The sequence below is a fragment of the Micromys minutus genome (assembly GCF_963924665.1).
Source record: "Micromys minutus genome assembly, chromosome: 27".
Taxonomy (NCBI): domain Eukaryota; kingdom Metazoa; phylum Chordata; class Mammalia; order Rodentia; family Muridae; genus Micromys; species Micromys minutus.
The window spans coordinates 37,061,827-37,075,627 of NC_137962.1; the positions used below are offsets into that span (position 1 = coordinate 37,061,827).

The following is a 13,801-nucleotide window of genomic DNA, read 5'->3' on the forward strand; positions in this document are numbered from 1 at the left end:
TGTAGCTTGGATGCCAAGATCTATGAAGGTGGCAGTCCCGATATGTAACTGCAATTCTTCTACCTGCCTTCATAGGAGCACCTGCTGTACACCTGACACGCGGTGGCAGTTAAATAGAGAAAACAGTGCTTGTTCGATGTCAGACTTTAAAATTCATTACTAGAGACTTCCATTATCCCTTTTAGGATCCCAAAAGTAAAAAGTAAAAAATCTGTGAGTTTGAGGCTAGCAAGGGCTATGTTTTAAGTCTCAGGTCTGCCTAGGCTACACAGTGGGATTCTTGTTAAAAACTAATAATAATAACAAACTAAATAACCACAGTAAGAGCCTAAAAACTGAGAGCCCAAACACTTACCTTTTTGGGAGAATTCTTTCCTGGGGAGACACAAACGTCTACCTCAACACTCTCAAGATCCTAATGACAGTCAAAAATTCAATTCCATGGGAAACCGGTGATCTTACGACTACGGTTTACTGGCAGAAGTGTGGGTCACCCCAGAAGCATCGAGACTGGAAGTTCTCTCCAGTAAGGATGCCTGCTTCAACTTTCAGTTAGGCATCCTGGATAGAAGTTCCAGAGATCCAGAGGCCATGAGCAATTAGGGAACGGCATAGGAATTGCTGGAATCTCACTGGCCCCTTCCCATCCACTTCTCTGAGGGAAATTCCTCTTGTAGGTGGGCACTAGTGACCTGAGGGAAGTGGTGGCCACTTTGCTCAGAAGACAGAATTCTACAGTAAAGACACCACAGCTCTTATCAAACTGAGGACGCTGAAGCTGTGGAGACAGCAGTCAGTAAAGCATCCTTTCCAAACTGGAGTTTCACCTCTAGCACCACATCATCAGGTGTAGTGGTGGGAGGCAGAAGCAGGAGGATCCCAGGCAGTCTAATCAATTGTCGAGCTCCATGTTCAGTAAAGAGACCATGTATGGAAAATGTAGAGACTGTTGGAAGAGCCAATGGCAACTTCCACATGCACACTCTTCCAAAGCATCCGCAACGCCACCCATAAAAAGAAAAAAAAAAAAGTATTTTCTAAAGGTCAGAAATGAAATCTTGAAAATGACAAAAAACCATTAACATAAATATCTTTATTAAAATTAACCTTTGACAACAAGAATAATGACAGCATTGTTTCACATTTTTGCAATCTTTTTCTGCTTGACAACAGAAGACAGTTGGGAGTCTCAGAGACCTGCTTTATCTGGCCATCGCTTTCACCTGGAATGGCACCGGAGAAAGGAAAACTCCCCTGAAGGATTTCAGGACCTTTGTAGGATTGTTAACTACATGAAACTCACAACAGAAACAGTCTCAGTAGACTACAGCCACTCCTTCCCTGGCCACCACATTTAAAGGAAACTTGAGCTCTTGTTAATTCAATTTCAACTTTTTTTTTTTTTTTAAATTTATGCCAGCAATTGAACTCATGGCCTTATAGCCGAGCTGCAGCGCCCCCTAGACCCCAAACTAGAATTCCTGTTTTAGAAACAAGATCTCCTGGACTCAAAGGATTGATCCTTCTACCTAATTCCCAAGTACTTATACTCAAACTGTCCAAACCTCAGTTTTCAAGTTGCTTTAAGATCACTCTATTGACAGCCAAGATTACATAGTAGGATTTTTTTTCCTTTTGGTCAAGTTTTGTTCTAGAGCTTGCAACATGTCTTCCACAATCAGCACCAACCCTGTAGTGTCTGGAGCTGACAAAGCCTTTCTGTGCCCACGTGATGCCATTCACTAATTCTTAGACTCTCTTTCATGAGAGTTCAAAGCCCAGAGCAGACCTGGCTGGTCCAAGGCTGCCAAGTCATTCCTCACTCCCGCCTGGTGTTATCTCAGAAGGAAGACAGAGCCTGGGGCGATTCCAGGTGCCAGTGAGCCACACTTTCAGACTTTTAAGAGGTTCCTTTTGACCTTGTGAAGATGAACCCACAGGACAAGTGTGTTCTCGTCAAGAACAGTGCACTTTTTGAGGCTGGCTTCCTGGCTCTGAAGAGGCTCCTTCTCAGATAACTCTTTTCACATACATAAAACAGCACCATCTCCAACTTAAAGGCTTTATTTGACACAAAATACAATATGGCTGTGGGAACACCAAACTCCAAAGACAAGGGAAAGAAAAAGAACCATGGTTCTATCTAATTTATAATTAACAGGAAGTCATTAAACGAGTAACAAATGGGTAAGCTTTACAGGAGAGTCTTTCCTAATGCCCATACCTGAAAGACAAAACAATTCACCTCATTAGAATGCTGGAGAGTAAAACCATAAAACCGGTTAAACACACATTTTTTGATTTTTAGACAGGGTTTCTCTGTGTATCATGGCTATCCTGGAACTCACTCTGTAGACCAGGCTGAACTCAAACTCAGTTCTAAGATCAAAGGCATACATTACAGAACTTTGCTTAATAATAAAAATGTGATCAATTAGAAAATTAATAAATCTTAAAAGTAAGGTGATGATGAGCACCTTTAACCCCAGGACCTGGGAGGCAGAGGCAGGCAGATCTGTTGATGCCAGTCTAGTCTAATGATTGAGTTCCAAGAAGCCAGGATTAGAGAGAGCTTGTCTCAAAAACAAACAAACCAAAAATAAAATAAAATAAAATAAATAAAAAACCAACAACAAAAAAACACAACATGAAAAGAGAACAGGGGGTTGGCATGATGTCCCACTACTCCAGCTGCTGTCAGCTTGAGGCCAGTAGAATGACATTAACCAGAAAACTCAGATTTAGAACCCCAAACAGAGAAGAAACACCTACTTTTGGAATTCCCACTCTCTGTTGTCCAATGGACACACCTGCCTCGTTTTGAGCCATCGAGAGATGCAGTGGAAATGAAAAGCATGCTGAAAGAGAAGACAAGGAGTTCCATGTCACTGCAGTCACCTACTGTCAACACCAATCAGACTGTGCAGTGGGGAACGACAACCGGTTAGAGCATTCGTGTGTGAGAGGGCAGCACGCCACATGACACGGCGCAACCCTTCTTATGGAAACACGAGGGTTTTTCCAACAAGAACATGTGACACGCCTTTACTGTTAAGAACGGACTCAGGGAGCACAGGACTACATTCTGACAGTGCATCTTGGTGCCATTCAGCTGTTAACAGGATGCTTTTACTTCCCTGAGACAGAAGGCCCTGAAATGTGAGAAAAAGACAACTGTCCTTTCTCAACAACTTCCTAGAAGATTCTGTCCTTTCAGACCTGAGACCGTTTTTAAGAAAGGCAATAAACCACCCCAAATTTCCAAAAGGCAGAAGCTAAGACACTGGGTACTGGGGGCAGCTCATCAGAAGACAGGGAAGGCACCTGTCTTTGGCTCTCATCTCCCTGCCCAGCATCCTACAGAACCTGGGGATAACCTCAGAGGAACACATGCTCAAGAGCAAGGTGCCCGTGAATGAGGTGGACCTCATCTTTCTTCCTCTTAATTTAAAATGCAGAAAAGAGTGTACTTAGCAGATGGTGTAATTTACCATAGGCACATTTACAGTGCCCAAGTGTATAGAAGATGTTGGCACCTATTAACCTCATGCAAGCCCACTGCAACCCCAGTGAGCAGGCAGGACAGATACTACTATCTCTACTTTACAGACAGGAAATGGAACCCCAGACAAATGACTTGTCTAATTCACAGAGCTGGTTCATACTGGACTCAAAATTAGCACCTAGCCTAGTAGAAAGGTTTTGGCACAACACACCCAAGCTCTCCTTTATTGCAAGCTATCAGAATAAATCCACCTTCATCTACACTTTTATTTAAAAAACTTTTTTTTTTCAAGACAGGGTTTCTTTGTGTAGTTCTGACTGACTTGGAATTTGCTCTGTAGACCAAGATGGCATGGAATTTGGGAATCCACCCATTTCTGCCTCCAGAAAGCTGGGATGAGGCATGTACCACCATACCTGGTTCAAAAATTCTTAAATTTAGATAAAAGCCAGTAGTGGCTCATGCCTTTTATTTTAGGACCTGAAAGCAGATAAAGGCAGATCTCTGTAAGCTCCAGGCCAGGTAGAACTACAAAGTAAGTGTCTAAATAAATAAAAATTTTGTTACACTTATTTGTGTTTATGTCTGTGGGCACAAGTATGCAGGGCACTTCCAGGGCGCTCAGAGATCAGACACCTGTGGACTCGGTTTCTCATTCTACTGCAGTCTTCCAGAGACTCTGGTTGTCAGGCTTGCCACGAAGCATCTCTGCCCAGTGAAGCACCTTAGCAGGTTCTAATTCATGCAAAAGACCTCTAGTCTCAAAGGAACGAGGGCAAAGCACCTGGTATATTTCCTCTGTTTCCATCAATGTTTCACATCATCCTTAGGCTAATGTTGGCTGTCAAGTGTGAAGGGTCTGATGGAGAAGGAAGACTGGGCAGGAAGACAGCTGCAAGGCCATGAGGAAAGCGCTGGGCACTAGAAAGGGCCATGGAACTTTGAATTACAGGTGGTTGTGAGTGGCTCTCTATGCCACTATGGCTTCTGGGAACTGAATGTGGGTTCTTTAGAAGAGTAGTGTATACCTGTACCTGCTGAGCCCTCATTTGGAACCCAGGACCGCTGGAAGAACAGTCAGTGCTCTTAAATGCTGAGCCATCTCTCCAGCCCATTCAGCCCTCCCCCCTTGTAAAAAACATTTTTATTTACTCACTTTACTCATTTAGTGTTTTGAACAGATTTTATTATGGGTAGGAGCCACTTCAGGTTCTCCTAAAACATCTACTTACTTTGGGTATGCGCATGTGTGTCAGTCAGAAGACAACCTGTGGGAGGAAGTTGGTTCTCTTCTTTTACCATGTGGGCCCTAGAACTGAAGCTCAGGACCAAGGCTTGGCAGCAAGGCCCTTTATTCACTGAGCCACCTCACTGGGCCTCTAAACACTCGTTAGGGCAATTTTAACTCATGTAACTAAGACTATAATTGTTCTATAGATGAATTTTTAACATGCTAGAAATAATGTATTTGCTGTCTCATCTCCATAGCTGTCTCACCCTGCAACGCTGTGTATTCACTTCAGTAGTGCTGTTCTGGCAGGAAAACACACACACACACACACACACACACACACACACACACCCAATCCTTCACCAACTGTAACTTAAAACACACAGAGAACTAAGAACTTAATACTCAACTCATTTACCAAACCCATACACACCGCCTTAAACAGTCTGTTGAGAAGGTGCAGCCGCTCTCCCAAGACTGTCTTAGGCATGAAAACAACCCTTGAAGGTGACTGAATACTAAACACATTGCTTAGAAAGGTCCACCTAGTAATTAAGACAGATTGGTCTTTCTTTTAATGACAACTGTTTATCCAGTTAAAGGTAACTACCACGAGGACTTCAACCTGCTTTTACTGTCTGTACACCTCTTGGGAGAAAGGTGGGTCACTCATTTTCCCCTAATAATTTTCAAGATGGGCAAAGCAGGAAAAGCAGCAGCGCATGCAAGCCACTCATAGGTAAAGATGGTTCCTTACGTTACAGACTCCCCATGCAACCGTACACTCTTCGGAAGTAGCTGATGCCTGGTTTGCCTGACATTCGATACCTGTGGGAACAAGGTAAGAAAGTCACTGACCTGGAGCAGAGGCTTCCAACCTGGCCAGCCACAACCTCAAAGTGGTTAACTGGTTTCAAGTAGATGGGAAAAAGGTGAAGATGGCTGTGTGGTGGGCCAAACCTATAATCCCAGCATTTAGGAGGCAGAGGCAGGACAATCTCTCTGGGTCTGAGGCAGCTAGGGCTACTCATGTGCTTCCCCTTAATAATTTTCAATTATTAAGATGTGCAGAGCAAGAAAACTGGCAATGAATTTACAAAGTGTTATTGAAAAAGGCAACCAAATAAAGTCCCCTCTGAAAAACAAGTTTTGGAAAAACTTCCAGGCCAGTCCGGACTGTACAGTAAGACCTTGTCTCAACAAAAACAAGAAAATGACCACCCCCAAACTCAAGTACCAAAAGCAAGATCCACATAGTGCCATATGCTTGTTTCCCTAGCTCTATAGAGGTGGAGGAAGAAGGAACCATCTCACCAGCACAACTGCTTTGTTTGTTTTGAGGCAGGGTCAGGCTGCTTTGACTTTGCTATGTATCCAAGGATGACACTGATCCTGATCCTCCTGCCTCCACCCCCCAAGTACTGAGATTCCAAGCTCAAACTATTATACTCAGATCTGTCACACGTTTTTGTTATAGAAGCTCAATGTTTTACCTCATGTAACATTTTGAACATATTATGAGAGAAGCAGAGGCAGGAGAATCATAAATTTGCAGTTAGTATGAACAACATACAGAGTTCTAGGCCAGTCTACCTATTAAGTCCATCTCAAAATAACAACAAAAGACCCAAATCAAACTGTATCATATTATAACACAAAGTATCTAGTGGGAAAACATACTTGTGCTTCATTGTCCCCCAGGAAATATGTTCTCTCCCACCTGAGACACAGGGTGTTAAGGAAGTGAGGTGAGGAGGAACCTGAGCATTGAAATGTCTTCCACTGTTTTCAGATCAAAGCTCCAAGGAAGTGAGATGTTCTCTGGGTACAACTTGTGAAAACATAAGGGACAGAGACTGGCACGCATACACCAGATACTCCACCCATGTTTAAACTGCTGTTTCAAATGGCTCCTCCTATCTATATTAGACATGGCAACTGCTGATCTGTTCTCACTGTAGCACAAAAATGAAAAGGTCAGAGTCCAAAGAAACTCTGAGGCACCATGGACTACCTGCAAATGCCACAAGTGCTTTCTCACACAAGACCCAATTCCCACTTTCTGACCTGCAGTGATCAGACTGCCCACCATTGGGTTTCATTACTCATCTAGCAAATACTGAGTGCAGTTTTATTATGTACTAGACAATACAGGGTAGTAAATAATGTGAACAAAACTGAGAACCATGATTAAATGATGAAAAAAACAGTGTTTTGTTACGGTGGAGTGTGCCTGGTGCCCCCTTGGAGGTCAGAAGAGGACACCAAATCCTTTGAGACTGAAGTGAAAGACCATGGTAAGCCTGCACGTGGTTGCTGGGAACTGAACCTTGGGCATCTGGAGGGGCAGCCAGTGCTCTTAACTCCTGAACCCTCCCTCCAATCTGTGACTGTAATCTTGCCCAACACAAACTAGCTTAGATAAGAGTATTGTAGTTCAAACCTTAGCCCTGCTGGGCCTGTAATTTGCCACAATACTCCTGCCGCTGCTTCCCAAATGCAGAGATCACAGGCATTCACCACCATAGCTACCTTCAAAGGTCATTTTCTTTCACTGTTTTTGCCTTCATGGTTAAGATGGAAATAAAAGGCAATTCTTCTCTTTAAATGGGATCATGCCTGATGTACAATGAGTAATTCATTCTGAGAGCCAGGTATGCCTCCAAAAACCATCGTTTTAATAAGCAATTTAACTCAAGAGGCTGAGGCAAGTGGGTCTCTAGTTTAAGGCCAGCTTGGTCTACATAGTGAGTTCCAGCTATGGCTACAAAGAAAAATTCTGTCTCTAAAAACAGTAACAAAACAATCTATTTCAAACACACCAATGGATGAGATACATAAGTGCCTAAGGGTTCTAACCCTGCTTTGTATTTACCTGTAAAGAAGACAATTGGGCATATCAGAATGACCACCATTTCTGTAACTTTCTCAACATCTGCCCATCCACCCAAGTTACTTACAAAGATCCATAATATGGTTTCTGCAGATGGCACAGTTATCAACCACAATATCCCAGGCCCAGAGGGCTACTGCATTCCACTGCAAGAAGAGGGAAAACAATGCATTTTCCTTGTAACGTATCAGGCTCATTAGGATTTCAGCTTGCAGCTTCAGTTACCAACTCCCTGACCATAGGGCCTGACAAAGAATGTTTTTGGATTATATACTATTTGTATGACACCAGAGGGGAAAAGCAGACCATGTGCTCACTTCCTCATCCCTCGAAAGATGGCATATATGAATATGGGTATCTTTAATTTTCTGTCTATAATGTAAAATAATTTAGCTAGCCAAACCAATGTGGGAATATTAGAACTGTTTTTGAACACCCATTTTAGCTTTAAGTACAAACTTGAACTATTGTGCAGCTTTCCCTGAGAGTTGTGGAAGAACTCAAAATCTACTCAAAATCGTATTTGCTCTCCACGCAGTTTTGGACCCAGAGGGAAGGAGGTGAACAGATTGATATAAGATAATAAATGGATCACTAAGTGGATAATCGGGGGATAAGCTGGAGAGTGAGTTGCCTACCCAGTGTCCATACACAGAACGAGGTCATCACTTCAACCTCACAGGAGCACTGGACGCAAAGAATCCAGTGCAATTTTCTTTTCCTCTTACCAAGTAAACTGATGCTCTCAACTTTTGTATGTCCGAATTATTACTTTGTTAGTTCTAGTAAGTCGATCTAAGACTTCTTATGTTAGACAGACAGGACATCCCTTTCAAGGACTACTTTGGCCTGTCTCCTCAAATTCAAGTATAAGAGTTTAGTAAATTCTAAATTACTTCTATTATTCTTCAACATGGCTGCGGGCTCCAAAACTGAGCAGTAGTGGCCACAATGAGATGACAAAAAAAGGGGGTGGGGTGGAGGGGATGTTTCTCAGGGGCAAGTTCCAAAAGTAATACATAAAAAGAAAACACCTTCCCCACTTCAAGATCTTCATTTTAAGAAGATTCATGTAATCTTAGGTAGGAATTGACACTTTTAAAATGCTAGCACACTATAAAGGGGAAATAGCATACAAAAAGACGTTCCATTATTTTTGTTTTTCTGTTCCCAGGTCATCTATAATTAGTACTCCACCTTCTTAAATGGCAAAAGTTCTGGGCTTGCTTTTAAAACAAAGCCCACCAGACTTTTAATTACCATTTTGTGTTAGAAGTGTACATGGACATTAGATAATCATTGGAGTGGCAGAAGCTATGTGACAACTAGTAGTCGTCACGGAAGAACCAAGCTTCACACTTGAGACAGTGGGTTTAGAGGCTAATGAAGGCCGCCATACAATCGAAGGCCCACACTAGGTCCCTCGGAGTCGATAGATTCTAGGATCCAGGAAGGGGCGGAGCAAGAACACCGGCAGAGCTCCTCTGCGGTAAAATCGCACGTTCTCGGGTTTCTCCGCACTGCCCCATCCTCCACCCGCTGCAGTCTCTTCACGAGTCTCCATCCTACCCACCCCACCCTGTCCTTCCCCCACCTCTCAGTCACTTTAGTGACAGCTCAAGCGCTTGGCTCCCGCATCGAAGTCACCCTCGCATGTTTCAGTAAGCAGCTCAGCGATTGGCCCCACAGCTTTCCCCAGCGAAACTAATATGGCCCCAGACAGTGGGCCACTACCATGCCGATCAAACCTAGGCCCGCCCTCCTGCTTCCTTTCGTGGTACCCGGCCCCAGGAACGCCCTGAAATGAAGCCCTTTCCCCCGCGCCTAGCTCTTCCTCGGGCCCGCCAGCCATATCCGCGCCTCCCTAGCTTTCTTGAGCAAGGCGCTGGCGAGACCCAACCTTTTTAACTTCAAAACGCTTCTTGCCCGCGCCGCTGTTGGTCCCGCTGGGGGTATCCACATCCATCGCTGCCGCCATTTTGGAAAGTCTGTCGTGCGACCACTGCGCCTGCGCATAGACGTACTTTCCGCCGCCCGCCCTTACGCCAGGCTCCTCCTCCCGCACCCCTCCCCTTATTGGCGCGTGCCGAGTAGAAGGGGCGGAGGCTGTGGTCACGCCCCTTAAAGGCGCAGGCGGAGGTTCCCTATCAGCTGGGGAGGAGGCTGGAGTGATGGAGGCGGGGTCGGGCGGGGCCGGGCGGGGCCGGGCGGGGCCGAGCGAAGGGAGCCAACCGGTGGGAATGTCCGTGAGGTCTCAATACTGCTCGCATTCTGGGAAGCCCTGTGGCCTGACTCCATCATCTGGGGCGGTGGCTGCTTCCTTCTTCTGCCCCGGGATTTAAACCTGGTCCAGACTCACAGCGCTGCCCCAGAGACCGCGGTGCAAGAAGCACGGGCTGATTCTGTAGGAACCCGAATTTCCAAACCGGCCTTCTGCTGACCGTAGCCGGCTTGGAGGCCTGTGGCCGGGCTTTCCTAGGCCGGGGCACCTTCTACGTTATCAGTTTCAGTTTGGGAAATTATTTGATAGGGAGAGAAGAGGCCTGAATGTCCTGCCCAGAAACGGAGCAGGCATTCTGCAGCTCTGCGTTCACCTTCTCCCCAGAAAGAGATGGAGAACACGTAGGAGCCTGGGAGATGCTATAACTCCCATAGCCAGCCCTAAATGGTCCTCCTTTCTCCCCATTTCCTATCTGAGTTTTGCTAACTGTGCTACGGTTAAATTAGTACATTTATAGTGGTTGAACTTGAGTTTGGGTGAGGCATTCTTATTTTCTTACTGGTCATTGCCACCGAATTAAAGAACACGTACCTTTGGTCATGCTTCCATGTTTAGTGCAGCCCTCCACTGTTTTATCTCCTAAATGTGCAGAGGTATGACTAGAATACATCACCCTTGAATTTCCTACGTGTTCTAGTTCTCCCAACAGGACAACAAAGTTGTTTTATCTGAAATGTCCTCTTAACAGAAATGCTGGCGTCTAACGCAGTACTGGTGTTGTTTGTGTTGATGCCCTTGCTGAGCAGGCCATACGTACTGAAACACCACCACAGCTTTAACTTGCACAAGGAAGACTTGTGAAAGCCCTGCAGGGTGTGTGTGTGTGTGTTTGCCCAAGTTCTACCTCCCACACAAAAACTGTCATTGATTTATGTGTCAATAGACCCTCTAAGGGATGCTAGACACCCATAGTTAATTAAGATACTAAGGATGTATTTATCCATTTTCAACAACTGTCTTGAGTATGTTACTTGGTATTTTATTTTTGGTTTGTTATTATTATTATTATTATTATTATTATTATTATTATTAAGACAGGGCCTCACTCTGTAGCCCAGGTTGTCCTTAAAATCTAAGCAGTTCTGTTACCTCCACCTCCCAAGTGCCTAGGAAAGAGGGAGCAAGCCATACTCAGCTACACTGAGGCCTGTTTTAAACAGGAAAGCCACTGTGAAGTCAGCTCTCAGTAAGGAAATAAAACACAAACCAGCAACTATATCAGGGAGCCTCAGGAAGCAATGCATGCTATTGAAAACAAGGTGATGAGATTGAGGGGAGGAGGAAACAATATATCTTGATTAATGCGCATACATTTGAAGAAAGGCATTGGGCAATTTTGTTATTGTGGGAGCAGTCTATAAAGCTCTTAGGCAAACCTAGATGAGGAAGCCTGTTACACATCAAGGCTACAGAATTAGTGCGATTCTCCTAGTTTCCAAACCTGCACACATTGTTACTGTGCTGAAAAAGCAAGCTTGACACAATAGTATTTGTAGATCTTAAACACAGCAAATACATATTAAAAATATGCTATAAAAAGTCTGTCAAGAAAACTCGGCCATAGTGCACACAGGGTTCTGCATCACACCTCCAGCAGTGCAACAGACAGGTATAAAACATGAAACCAGGTGGGACTGGAGGAGTGGCTCAGTGGCTAAGAGCACTTGCTGCTTTTGCAGAAGACCAGGTTTGGTTCCCAGAACCCATGGGATGGCTTACAACTATCTGTAATTGCATTTTAGGGACTCCAATGCCCTCTTTTGGCCTCGATGGTCATGAAGGTGGCACACACAGCTGGCCACATGGCACACATACATACATGCATGCCAAACTTCATACACATATGGTAAAAACAGAATCTTAAAAGAGAGAAACAGCTTTTCCTTTTCCTCTTCTGGGGATGGTGCTTAGAGGCACTCAGAAAGGTTCAGCGTTGATATACTGTTGTCGGCTTTCCTACAGTACAGCTGCTAACAAAACTGGGCTGTCTCAAACCCCTGGCAACAGGATTGTTTACCTTTATACCAAGAAGGTTGGGAAAGCACCTAATCCACATGCAGAGTGTGTGCCCAGACAGACTGAGAGGGGTTTGTGCTGTGAGACCCAAAGTCCTTATGAGATTGTCTAAGACAAGCATGTCAGCAGGGACAATGGTGACTCGGTGTGTGCCAAGTGTGTTTGTGACAGGATCAAATGGGCTTTCCTTACTGAGGAGCAGAAAATCATTGTGAAAACATTGAAGGCACAAGCACAGAGTCAGAAGGCAAAACAAATATTCAGCTTTTTTAAGCAATAAAAATCAAGGGTTGGAGAGGCTCAGTGGTTAAGAGCTATTCTTTCAGAGGTCCTGAGTTCAATTCCCAGCAACCACATGGTGGTTCACAACCATCTGTAATGGGATCTAATTCCCTCTTCTGGTGTGTCTGAAGACAGGAACAGTGTAATATTCATATAATAAAATATTTTAAAAAATAAAAATCAAGGCCTGGTCTATGGAAGAGAGAGAGAGAGAGAGAGAGAGAGAGAGAGAGAGAGAGAGAGAGAGAGAGAGAGAGAAGCCAGCAAGATGGCTTGTCAAGTTCAGGGCTTGAGTTCAACTTTTGACCACTAGCTCCCTTGTCAAATAGCTCAAAGCCACATGTAACTCCAGCTCAATGGATCTGACACCGTCTTCTGACTTCCAAGGACACCCACATACACATGTCTTACACACATACATGGCATGCACACACATATATGAATAATAAAAACAGCCAGGTGTGTGGCACACACCTTTAATACCAACCAACCCTCAAGAGCCAGAAGGCAGTGGGTAACTATGAATCTAAAGCCAGCTACTGTTACAGAGTTCTGGGCCAGCTAGGTCTACTTAGCAAGACCGTCTCTCAAAAAAGATATACAAAAGATAAAAATAGCTTTTAAAATGAAGTCAGAAGACACGTACAGGAGATGTTTTTCATAAAAGAAGCCTGCAGGACTGGAGGTCAGACGGGTCAGTGCTAGATGAGCAACCCGAGTGTCATCTTTCCCAACAGCCTTTCAGAGCTATCAGGCTGCTGGACTTTTATTAGTTTGCTTTTGAGACAGAGTCTCAGGTACCCAAGGCTGGCCTGGAATTCCTCTTATGGAGCTAACACAGACCTCGAGCTTCTAATCACGTCACACTGTCAACCCGTTGGACCTCTTCCAAAACTTACTCGAACCAAAAGGATCTTTCAATCTCATCCTTTTCAATTTCTCTGTAGTCTGTACCACAAAAGTCCTTGTCAGGAAACAGCCCGATGATTATTGTTTTTACTTTTAGCTTTATTTGATTATTAGATCATTACTGTTAGGTCCTTAGCCTACACATACTTGTCCAGAGTTTTGTTCCCTACTATACATTAACTAGGCCAAAGTACTCACTTATGGGGCCATGCTTCATGTGGCCTGTCAGTGCCCAAGTGCCCTTATACTGCATGGAGCCCTGGCTGTCCTAGATCTTGCTATATAATCCAGGCTAGCTCACAAGAGATCTGTCTGCTTCTGTCTCCCAAGTGCTGGGATTAAAGAAGACTGGCTCTTGCTATGTAGCCCATGCTGGCCTGGAATTCACCATCTTCCTGTCTCAGCCTAACTAGTAATGGGATCATAGGCATGCACCACCACAGCAAGCTTTACATTTTTAGTTTGTAAACTCTGCAAAGAATGGATTATAGAAATGTAAGAAGGGAAACAGTATTAAGCAACCTGTCCTTTGCTCTGATAGAACTAGAATGGGTTGGGGATGATGAGAGGGATTGTTAGTTTTAAGACAGGGTCTCACTATGAAGACCTACCCTCTATGTAGACCAAGATGTCCTCATATTCACCCAACCAGGCAAGATGTGCTCACCAATGCAATAGTGGTGT

General features: G+C 44.3%; 1 protein-coding gene across 2 annotated transcripts; it reads right to left on the bottom strand.

The window, feature by feature from the left end:
* Positions 1 to 2,048: 2,048 nt before the first annotated feature.
* On the bottom strand, positions 2,049 to 9,616 carry RBX1 (ring-box 1; the record flags this gene model as incomplete). 2 transcript variants are annotated; one of them, XM_080939217.1, is made up of 5 exons in its annotated part: positions 9,530 to 9,616; positions 7,697 to 7,775; positions 5,494 to 5,564; positions 2,773 to 2,858; positions 2,049 to 2,224 (listed from the first exon to the last, which is right to left on the bottom strand). In XM_080939217.1, exons 1-5 carry the CDS (start codon positions 9,605 to 9,607, stop codon positions 2,212 to 2,214), a joined length of 327 nt encoding a protein of 108 aa, XP_080795343.1. In that variant the 5' UTR covers positions 9,608 to 9,616. The 2 variants fall into 2 exon arrangements, with proteins under 2 accessions (XP_080795343.1, XP_080795344.1); XM_080939218.1 differs by lacking the exon at positions 2,049 to 2,224 and having other exon boundaries at positions 2,769 to 2,858.
* Positions 9,617 to 13,801: the final 4,185 nt, after the last annotated feature.